Genomic DNA, 11,926 nt, shown 5'->3' on the forward strand with positions numbered 1-11,926 from the left:
CTTACTGTGACAGAGGTGCCGATATGTGTCTTCATTACAACTCCTGTAATAAAGCTCAGGTCCCTGTCACACTTTGATATGTAACTAACACACAGATCAATGAGGACACGGGCAGACACAAGCACTAATGATCCACACAAACTCTCTTTCTCTCTCTCATCACACACAAAGAAAAGTTTACAGCGATATTAATACTCATCTGACATTAACACGTCCCTGATTTGTGATTTGGTTATGATTATGTGATTATGTTATGATATAAGAAAATGTTTAAATAAAATGATATTTTTATTATGTAATACAGTAGATAGATAGATTATTGATTATGTCATTACATAAAACAGCGACTCACATATTCTTCAGATGTTTTAGTTAGAGAAACATGAGTGTGATTGAATAAAGACTTTAAAGATTCATTATATTTGTGTTTGCTGGTTGCTATTGAAAGAGTCTTTAAGAGTCAAATTAATGAATATTTGAGTGGATTCAGTGTTCAGAATCGGGGGCCAAGACATCTAGCCAATGTTGAATTATTAATGCCTTCATGCTGAGACAGCATAGTGTGTGTGTGTGTGTATCTCACACTCCTGTATGACGACTTCTGTATGAAATCGGGTTAAGCCATCCATTTCCTCTTGGTAATCGTTTTCACCAGGCCTGGTCCAGTCTCTTTGATATACCTTTAATCTGCCCTTAGTTAAATTAGGTGGAAATCCTCACTCGTTCCCCCACAATCTTTTTTTGGGCTCGTATCAAAGGCATCCTGCGACAGCTTTCAACCCTCGGAGAAAACTGAGCTGAAACTAGACTATTAGAGAGGAACATTTCAAGAATACAGTGATCAAAGTAGAGACAGGAACATTTATACGGCAAAATTCAAGATGTTTTAAGTTCTCAGAGATTTGAATGTTTACACTTTTATGCACTTCATGAGTCTCCCATTTTAACTTTGATTATTCTTTATGGCGGAGCAGGACCACTGTTATACCTTAAAACCTGGAAAATAACAAAGTTTATCATATAAATCTGACTTTTTTCATGTTTAAGTGCTATAATTGGGTCCCCAGTGCTTCTATAAAACTAGAAAATGTGCTAAAGATCAATCCAGTAACTTAATTTTGGTAAACCATTCTCTGCAAGCGTGTGAAAAAATAGCTCATTGACATGTGGCTCCCCTTGTGATGTCAGAAGGGGATAATACCGCCCCTTAATCTGCACTATCCAACCACAGCACTGCCATTTAGTGCAGAGATCAGCTCATTTGCATTTTAAAGGACACACAAAAGTGCACATTTTTGCTCACACCTACAAATTGGCAATTTTAACGCTATAATAAATTATCTATGTGATATTTTAAGCTAAAACTTTACATATGTACTCTGGGGATACCAAAGATTTATTTGATATCTTAAAAAAGTATTTGTCTTTGATGTTTATCATAAAGTTTTTCCCTTAACATGTTTGTTAACTATTTGTTAATTCATACAATATAACATCAGATGAACTTCTTTTTTGCTATAATTTTAGGGGGCGAAATCTTGGATTTAAACAGTGAAATATGTTAAATATTAGCTTGAATGCACTTTAAGTCACTTTGGATAAGAGTTTCTGGAAAATTTAAATTTTATATGCGACGGCAATTTGTGCTAGAAATGTATAAAAGACTGATGGCAGTTTTCTCTCATCTGTATCACAGTTAAGTGCCTTTTAAATTCATTTCCCAAAGGAAACTCCTGACAGATATTTTTCCCCATCAGTGTGCAGGTTACACATCTTTCAAAGGGGTCAGTCAGGGTGTCCGCAGCCCATTTTTTTCTAGCATAATGTGACGTTTCTCAGTAAAATATTAAATATGTGTCGATTATAATGATATATTCATCACTAACTGGTTAGTTAGATAGAAAGGTGAACGGTTTATGGCAGGTGGTTGCATAGAGGATTGGTGACGTCACAGGAAAGTTGTTACAAAAGTTACAATTTAATTTATTCATTTGATTTTTATTTTTTATCGTACTTATCTTTCTGTTATGGTAGGCTATTTTATTTGTGAAACTTTACATATATAATCTGTATGTTTTCATTCATTAAAAAAATACAATTTAATGAAATTTTATGACGAGAAATATTTGCTTTCCTTTGGAATAACCTGAACTTTTAAATTATTAACATTACGACCAGAAAGTTATTTTTCTTTTCACGTTGACCTGGTAAACAAAAACACCTTGTTTTATATACTACTTGTGATATTTTGATACATTGCGATATGTAAATCTAACCAAATAAAATTATATTGAAAATACATTACCTTTATTGTCGATGTGACGTTGACTGAAAGTCGGACTGGCGTTGTTATGGTTACCTCTGTGAATGTTGTACACGTTTCTTTTATATTGTGAATTATTAAAACTGTATAATTTACTATAAACTGTTAAAGGATATGGTTATTATATAAACGTTCACCTACTATTTATTGATGCACTTTTTTATTTATTACTATGAATATTTATGTTGAGTTCCAGTCAGAGTAAATGAAGCGTCATTACCGCCACCTGCTGGCCGATGTCAGAATCTACCTGTACAAAGTACTAGGATGAATCAAATGGCAAAACCGTGCTACTACTATTATGTTAAAATATGATTATTTGTTATACAATAATAAGTGCATTGTAATACAATAAAAAATACATTTCCAGACCGCTGAGCAACAGAACAGCCAGCCATGTTATAAGACATGCCCAATGTGTAAACAGACTTTAGACAATTAAGCTTATTATGATTCTTTACTTTGCTCACATAGTCAGAATAATACCTACGTGTCATGTTTACACATGTTTGTTATTTGTTAAGAAATGCAGAAGCACAGTCTGAATTAAAATGTAATGCTGTTAGTTGTTGTTGCTTCATTTCACAAACTGCTGCACTGCCAGACACGCATCCAAAATCCATAGCAGGCAAATGAGTTTGTGTCTCTGGGGTTCACAATAAAAATATTTGGAAATTGGAAAAAACTTTCATGCTCAGCTTGTAATTGCCTATTGACAAATGTTTCATTAGAATGCAGGAGGGTTAATTGCTTGAAACAAACTAAGATTTGGCACATAGAGCTAAGTTAATGCTGAGATCTAAATCAAATGACACAACACATCTATTTATTTAATCTTTTATTGTTCCTTAAATAATTAACTCATATTGATTAGAATTACCACTTTAAATAACAGTTAAAAATATTTTAGGTGCCCATCTTTCAATATTCTTGGACGTTTTATGAAAATACTAAAAATGTAAAATTGTTTATATCAAGTATTACTTTTATTCGCACTGATGCGTCTTTATATAAATCTATTCAGTCTTTTGTGTGGCCTTTCATACAAAAACTTCCTGAACTTTCATTCAGACGTGGCGCCGGACAAAGACATTTTCACTGCGGATCAGAACATCCACTCTCTAATATCTTCCGCTTACGTCACTCGCGCGCGGTGAAGCTTCTTATTGGCTACCAGCGCTCGCTTCCGTTACATTTAGCTTTGATGCTAGCGAGTCGATAAAACTATTCATAAACATCAAGGATTAAAAAAATAAACATTCCATACATTGGTAAATATAATCACAACCGATATAACATAGATTCAGTGAAATGAGCTATTCTATATTAGATGCATTGATTGAATATTTACGTACTAGTTGGGATGTAGAGAGAGTGGAGCGGCTAATCACTTACAAAGGAACCGTTCTTTAACCAACAAGGGTGACAAGTCAACTTTAACCCATACACTAACACACACACACTGTACGTCTCTGCGCTAAGCATCTGTCAGGTTAGTGCATTTGTGATTTTAATCTACCAGTGTCTGGATAAGGATCATTTGGAGTTGTTTAGTAAACTGATGCTTTATTTGCTATATAACTTAGCTACCTCGTGTTAGCCCATTGATTGTACATTAATATGTCTCTAAATGATCTTCAATATAATTGGAATTAAAATATATCTTTAAACAATTCAGATATCTATCAAGTTCACAGTCAGCTTTGTTATTTTAGTAATCGTGTACATTTTAAGCCCATGCATGAGCAAAAATGGGCTGTGTTAGCACCATTATGTGTTTAAGTTACATAGTTAGCATCTTTTAAACTAGTTAACCTTTCATAGCAGATCAGAGATGTGATCGTGTAAGAGAGATCCGTGCACACGTTATTTACAGCTGAAGTTAGGATTATTAATAGCTTAGACATGCTTAGGTATTATTGGTGGATCTACTTCCTGTAACTTTAAGCTACGTGCTAATAGTCTTTATTTGGACTGAATGTGATGGATATAAAACGTAAACATCTATATATATATATATAAGGCTTGGCCATGTTAATATAACAGATCCTTCAATATAATATGATTATACCATAGTACCTTGATACACACCATGGTATTACCAAATTTGCTTCATGTACTCCAAGATATTATTATTGTAAACCCAGCAATGTTTAAATATGTGTGTGTATTACAGGTGGTGTGTGCATTGAAGTCATGTGGAAGAGCGCCGTTGTGGTGGCGTTATTGGCGTTGGGGATGGGGTATCTGTACCAAAATGACCCAGAACTACCGACCCAGGTGCTGAACTACCTCAGGGAATCCCTGCCACTGATGCAGCCGAGTGGCGGGTCCGAAGTCCGCCCACCAACCTTGGAGGAAGCCATCTCGCGCGCCTGGCAGATCCTGATCACAGCTCCTGCCCGCCGCTGGGGCAAAGTGGCTGTTGGGTAAGTTTCTTAAAATCTTGAGTCATAAAACAAATATGTTTGGTTCACACAGCGCATGTGAGAACGTGTGCCCGCAGGTCTGGGCAATAACAGCTTGTTATGTTCAACACCTTTATTTGTAGGGTTAATGCTTGTGTAGATGTTGTGGTGTCTGGAGTGGGTCTACTCCAAGCTTTAGCTTTAGAACCGGGTTCCGGCAATGACCACGAGGTTCTGCACGGCAAAGAGGACCTGAAAGAGGCCTTCATCCACTACATGGAAAAAGGCGCAGCAGCAGAGCGGTTCTTCTCAGATAAGGAGGTTTTTCAAAGGATCGCACGGGCGGCTGCAGAATATCCTGGTGCTCAGGTTTATGATATAGTGGTGGATCTTATCAAGGTTTTCAGTAGGTTCACTTCTGGAAGATATGGTCGTATAATAAAGACTTGAATGTTTGATCAGTGCATTGCAAGAGTCTTGGATCCATTACAGAATTAACAAATGCTGCGGTGATAGTAAACCTCAGCACTCAAGGGAGTTACTATTAAAGGTCTGTGCCACTAAACGGCATGGGTTATTATTGTGGTTACTAGCTATTAATATGTTTGCATTGCTTGGCGAGAAACTGTCGCTCCATCTGCCAAAGCGCAGAACACATATTTTGAAATTACGAACCACACACATGACAAGCTACATACATGTTAAGGCGAACTTCGCATCGTGTGCCCTCAAAAAAAGAAGTCACCGGCCGCCACTGGTCTGCATAATACAACCAGCCCAATGGCCAATAAAAAATTGGCCCAATGACCACAACCCATACACCAAAACTCAAAATATATCACTTCTGTACCGTACCTAAAACACATGTAATAAAACTGTTTATTCTGATTGGTTGAGCCGTATTGGAAGCTGATGTAAAACACTTGCGACAGAATGTGGGCGTGTCCAGAGACACAACAAAGTTGAAAAAAGTTCAGCAAAAGATGAATGACGTGAACTCCACTGCTTCACTTCCATTGGTAGTCTCTCCCGAAAGCATCATCAAAGTTGAATGTTTCTCAACGTTGTCACATAACTGGACATGCCCACTTCCTGTCGCCAACGGACACTGTCGCTCGTGTGGTTACTAGCTATTAATACGTTTGCATTGCTTGGCGAGAAACTGTCGCTCCATCTGGATAAATAGTTGAAATTTTTTTGCGAAGGTTGCCAAGTCTGCATAATACAACCAGCCCAATGGCCAATCAAAAATTGGCCCGAGACTGCAACCCAAACACCAATACTCACAATATATCACTTCCGTTCCGTACCTAAAATAAATATAATTAAACTTTATATCCTGATTGGTTGAGCCGTATTTGAAGCTGTTGTAAAACAACCATCATCTATTGACCGTTGGTGACAGAAAGTGGGCGTGTCCAGCGACGTGACAAAGTTGAGAAAAGTTGATGAATGACGTGAACTCCACTGCTTCACTCCCATTGGTAGTCGCCACGGAAAGCATCATCAAATTTGAACGTTTCTCAACTTTCTCGCATAAATGGACACGCCCACTTCCTGTCACCAATGACCACTGTCGCTCGTGTCGCTGGAAGTAGGCAAGCTTTCATTTAAAAAAATAGATCGCATTGCATTGCCGTTGCTAGTCTTTAAGTTGGACACCTGACAAACAAAATTCCTCTTGCAACAAACGTTTTAAAGTATCCCAATTTTGTTGGAAAACTATGGACTTGGCAACCCTGTTGAGTTTTGTTTTTTTAAATTCAGAGCAGATATCAAATGTTTAGAGGTGTGAAGTTTGAGGACATGAAAGCTGTACGTAATCTGTAATATCAGAACAATTCAGTTTAATTTTGACTCGTGTCTGAGAAGGGTTCGGCCCTCGAGATCCGACAGATTTAATTGGAATGCTGCTGAGGATCCAGGAGGGAATTGAGTTTTCGTGTCAAATTTAATTCTGCATAATCAACAGTAATTATTAAGTACAGCGGTGCGTTCAGAACGAGACTCGGTCATTTGTTGTGGTTAAAGCATTTTTGATTTCGTACGTGATGTTAATGAATATTAAAGTGATTTGTTGTTAGTTAGACACGTCTCATTACAAAACACTTGCTGCAGATTACAGTTGTAATTGATCGTGTGAATTTAATAAAAGCAGTCCTCTGAGATTTGCATTGTTTTGCTATAACTAACTGGTTCTTTCATACAGGTTTATGTAGGTGGGAACGCTGCTCTTATTGGACAGAAACTGGCATCAAACCCTCAGCTAGTGGTGAGTACACCAGACACAGATGCATTGATGCGTACAAGCATCTGAATTAAAGTGCCCAAGTGTTTCCACCCTGAGCTCAAATGCCATTGGTTGTCGTCCCTTAGGTCCTGTTGTGTGGTCCTGTAGGGCCAAAACTTCATGAAATGCTGGATGAGCAGATTGTGGTCCCACCAGAATCTCTACAGGAGACGGACGAGTACCACCTCATCCTGGAGTACAAGTCAGGTGAGAGACGCCCATCCTGTAATAACACAAACCAGGTCATTGTGTTGGGGTATACATGCACTCCCAATGCATTATTATACTGAAAGATTGGTAGCAACATCATACCTCTTTCTAAAATGCACTGCTTCAGTTTTCCTCTTAATTCTAATGATGCTAGTATTGTTTATGAGGGGCGGTTCACATTTCGCGTCTTTTGGGTGCACAAGTACGTTATTTTGTTGAAAAGAAAGAGGAAAGCGGTTTTAGACATGAAATGTGAACTGCCCCTAAAGAAGGAAGTCTCAGGATTTTTGTGATAAGCTTAGTAAAAGGATGTGTTTAGTAAAGTCCATTTCCTTTGACACTAAAAAGACTTATGTAGACAGTATGGTGTCACGCTTGGTTGCGAAGCAGAGCTAATTATTAACAATCTGTTTTTGTTTTTTGCCACTTTTCGCCCCCTACAGGTGAGCAGTGGGGTACGTCGCGAGCTCCTCAAGCGAACCGCTTCATCCTATCTCACGATGTGTCTAATGGAAGGATGAGCGCTCTGGAGACATTCATAGCCAGTCTGGAGGAGTTTAATCCAGACCTGGTGGTTCTGTCCGGCTTGCATATGATGGAAGGAATGGGTCGGGACCTCTGGGAAAACCGACTGAAAGAGGTTCTAAAACCAGAACCAATTTCTTAATATTGATATGCTTTAAAATGATTGTAAAGCTGTTGTATAATAGCCAATGTTCACACATCAGTGACAACACATTTTATATTAAATGTGCCGGATGCTATTTTAGGTTAGGCTGTCAAAGTGTAAATTTTGGATTTTACCACTGTTACTATGCGTTCACACCAGACATGACTGAAGCGAATAAATTGTGCTATTTGCGTGTAGTTGGACGCTTGAACACTCATGACGCGTGAATTTGCGTCATAGGCACATGAATTTGCGTCACAAGCACGTGCAAATACGACACATCATCTTATATTTAATGTTCATGATGCTATTTTAGGTTAGACTGTTAAAGTCTAAATCTTGGATTTTACCACTGTTACTATGCGTTTACACAAGACACGAATGAAGCGAATAAATTGTGAATAAACTATTCGCACATAGTTTGACGCTTGAACATTTTGAGTTAACTCAAGAGTATTTGCGCCATTTCATTGCCGCGCGTATTTGCGCCATTTCATTGCCGCGCGTATTTGCGCCATTTCATTGCCGCGCGTATTTGCGCCATTTCATTGCCGCGCGTATTTGCGCCATTTCATTGCCGCGCGTATTTGCGCCATTTCATTGCCGCGCGTATTTGCGCCATTTCATTGCCGCGCGTATTTGCGCCATCAGTGTAAACGCAGGGTGTCATGGGTTATGGTGTTAATCTAAATATACAGATCTACAAATTAAGTTTTTTTTTTTCGGTTTGTTGGTGACTTGTTTAATAAATCTACCATTTGCTTATGTATATTAGATCTCAAGTGTTTCTGTAAGTATCACTTTATTTATTTTGAGATGTTCATGTCCAGGCAGTGGATGTGATCTCAGATGTCAACAATGAGGTGCCCATCCATCTGGAGCTGGCCAGTATGACGGACAAAGACTATATGAACCGAATCCTACAGGAGGTAAATGTGTAGGTTTAACAGATACTAAAGTATAGTCCCCAGATACCCAGATAACGTTCCTTTGTCATTATTATAAGATGCTGTATATTGCTATACTGTGCAATGTATTTCATGTTTAACGTAACATTCAGTTTATTTTGTCCCTCTTCTGTTAGCAGGTCATGCCTATTGTGAGCTCCGTCGGTTTAAACGAACAGGAGCTGCTGTTTTTGACCCAGTCCGGAGGAGGTCCACACGCCGATCTCGCTTCCTGGGACGGCATCCCTGATGTTGGCCGCGTCAGTGACATCCTCCTGTGGGTACTGGAGCAACACGGTCGTGCAGACCCAGAATCTGAGTCCGATCTGACCAGGATCCACTTCCACACGCTGGCGTATCACATCCTGGCTACGGTCGACGGCCACTGGGGGAATCAGGTTTCGGCGGTGGCCGCCGGCGCCCGCGTGGCCAGCAGTCAAGCGTGCGGTTTGCAGACGGTGGATGTTACTAAGGTGGCCCTCAAAGCTCCTTTGAACTTCTACAGTTCGTTCACAGAACCCAGAGAAAGTCTAACGGTCGATGTGATGAACCCGGTTACGGTGTGGCGCAGAGGGAACGTGTCCTTCCATCTTACGCCAGTCCTGGTGTGCAAACAGCCGCTAAGGACCGTGGGATTGGGAGACGCCATATCAGCAGAAGGGCTTCTGTTTTCCGAGGTCACATCTGAACATTAGGAGTAGACGTCTGAGGTCGTGCTCAGATCTTTTTGAAGAAACTTACTTTGCTGAGATCTTCATCTTGACTGGAGCAAATGGACTTCAATAGCAGGTGAAAATAAGAGGGAATGTTTTCAAAGAGTTTCAGGAACAACGCCTCTCTCTCATCCAAGAGACTTTGTTGTCATGACTTTTCTCTTATTGTGAAAGACTGTGCTGAACGCAACCACGTAAGCCAGCCATGGCTGTTTTTTTAAAGGCATATTTTATTTCTTTAGTGAAACACAAAAGGATTTATATTGCAAAATGTCCAGTGTTTTTTTTTTCATAAAAGCACCATAAAATAAGTTCATAGATCTAATTTTAGTAAAAAAAAGGAAATTAAGGAAATTATTTTGGTCCATACTGGTAACAAGAAAGTAGGAATCAGGTGGTGCTTTATTTGACTGGACAACATCCATTCCCAGTTTTTAACCTTTTTGTTTCACGGAAATTATTTGGGTTCAAGTATCATAAGAGTGAATGATGACAACTTTAATTCATTTTAACATTTGATGACATGAGATTACACTCCGTAAATATGGCTGCTATTGAGAAAGAGACGTGAAAGACTTGAAGCCTTTAGTCTTAAATATTATCTCCAAAGTACAAATACTTACCCACAGTCCTGAGATTAGTCACACCCAAACCACTCCTTTATTTGATACACAAAAGTTAATGAGTTATTTGTCTTAACTGATACACTTCAGGTTTATCCAGTGGTGATGGAGGTTTATTTGTGTAGTAACGTTGAGTAAATGTGTGAGGTTTAACCTTGTTATCTTGTGTCATGTTATGAAAGACATGTTTCAGGTTCAATATAAATTAAATACCTGAGCCATACGGTGTGAGTTGTCTAATCTGTAGAAACAAAGACTTGTTAACACATGACCTGTTTGTTAAAAAGACTCGTTAGATCACATTAAGCTGTGAACGTGTATGAAATTTGGTTTATAAGTCAAAATTAAACTTGTATTGAACCTGGAACATTTCTAGTTAATAGTTATCTTAAAGATGATCTCATTGGATAGCTCACCTACACGTATTGTGACATCACGTAATGCACACTATCATGAATTATACTTCTCTTTTTAATACGTTTTAAAGGTGTGGGTGTTGATATAGCTGTAGTTTGTGTACTGAAGTACCAGCATCACATGTACATTTTAAATCTCTTATATATATTTCTTTATGTTGGACTGCTGGTGTATGGTGACTGTTTGTACTTACACTTGAAAGTTGTTTTTAGACTATATTTTGGCTCTTTTACTTTTTAATCATCCCGAATTCACATAAGTCTTAATAGAGTGGATTTTAAGCATGTCATACATAATCTTTTCATTCAAGAATAAGTCAGTTTCTTCAAATGCAATAATTATTTTGATTCACATTTTAATTAGAGATGCACCGATATATCGGTCAATAATCGGTACCGATACACTATCGGCCGGTATATCCTGTCAATCAAAAGAGAACAGGAATATGCACTAGTTTAATGTTAAATATTAATGGCATTATATAAATAAATAAAATTGTCATTTTCAGAATTTAGTTAATACAACCAAACTATCTGTATCGGCAGATATCAGTCTGAATAATTGGTATTGGTGGAAAAATGTCATATCGGTGCATCTCTAATTTTAATTTCTAATTAGTTAAATGATGTCTTCAGATCATCAGCAGAAAAGTCTTAATCAAGAATAACATTAATATCGGTCTTATTTTGTACTGTATTTCTGTAACACTCCACACAATGCACTGTTCGTAGTTCCTAAACACGACCAACAAACAAGACTTTGAGACCTTGAACTTTCACCCCACACTTTAACAAAAAGTCTTGAATCTCTGTGTTTAGAATCAGGATTTCAATTGAACGGTATTATAAAGTGTGATGCCATGACCTAACGTGGTCATCAAAAGAGCGAGATTTGGTGCAGTTGTGAATGTTTTCCTGTTCATTATTTTGGTTTGGGAAGTATAGCTGTATGTTCATATATTCATGTTCAACACTAGAGTTATACTGTAGTGATTATGCAAAGTCTTTAACTGTTACTGGGTTAAAACAAAGATCTTTAATCATAATGTTAAGACTAGAAATGTTTAACTTGAGTATGGAATATTTTTATATCAATAAAATATTTCTGTTGATCCAATTATGGCACTGTTAGTGTTTTTCTTTATATTAACGTGCAATAATGTTAAAAAAAACATAATTGTGTAATAATTAGAGCCCAACCGATATATTGGCAGGCCGATATTAGGCATTTTCCAAACTATCGGTATCGGCATTCGTAATGGCCGATAAATGAATAAAAAAAAACCCGGACGAAACAGCCTTCAACCTTGTCATCAGTGTTGCCGA

At 38.0% G+C, this 11,926-nt stretch overlaps 1 protein-coding gene across 2 annotated transcripts; it reads left to right on the plus strand.

The window, feature by feature from the left end:
* The first annotated feature begins 3,565 nt into the window (after window positions 1-3,565).
* adpgk (ADP-dependent glucokinase) lies at window positions 3,566-11,717 on the plus strand. 2 transcript variants are annotated; one of them, XM_055192723.2, is made up of 8 exons: window positions 3,566-3,815; window positions 4,500-4,752; window positions 4,875-5,100; window positions 6,941-7,003; window positions 7,108-7,228; window positions 7,675-7,871; window positions 8,732-8,830; window positions 8,986-11,717. In XM_055192723.2, the coding sequence occupies exons 2-8, from the start codon at window positions 4,520-4,522 to the stop codon at window positions 9,541-9,543; spliced, it is 1,497 nt and encodes a 498-aa protein (XP_055048698.2). In that variant the 5' UTR covers window positions 3,566-3,815; window positions 4,500-4,519; the 3' UTR covers window positions 9,544-11,717. The 2 variants fall into 2 exon arrangements, with proteins under 2 accessions (XP_055048698.2, XP_055048699.2); XM_055192724.2 differs by having other exon boundaries at window positions 3,567-3,815; window positions 8,989-11,717.
* Window positions 11,718-11,926: the final 209 nt, after the last annotated feature.

The sequence above is a fragment of the Misgurnus anguillicaudatus genome, chromosome 6, assembly GCF_027580225.2.
Source record: "Misgurnus anguillicaudatus chromosome 6, ASM2758022v2, whole genome shotgun sequence".
In the NCBI taxonomy this organism is placed as follows: Eukaryota; Metazoa; Chordata; class Actinopteri; order Cypriniformes; family Cobitidae; genus Misgurnus; species Misgurnus anguillicaudatus.

Bases quoted from the DNA above. Each gene is read 5' to 3' on its own strand.
- adpgk (XM_055192723.2), top strand. From the start codon at position 4,520: ATGTGGAAGAGCGCCGTTGTGGTGGCGTTATTGGCGTTGGGGATGGGG. The intron at 7,229-7,674 runs GTGAGAGACGCC...CGCCCCCTACAG, and splicing joins CATCCTGGAGTACAAGTCAG to GTGAGCAGTGGGGTACGTCG. The intron at 7,872-8,731 runs GTTCTAAAACCA...GTTCATGTCCAG, and splicing joins GGGAAAACCGACTGAAAGAG to GCAGTGGATGTGATCTCAGA.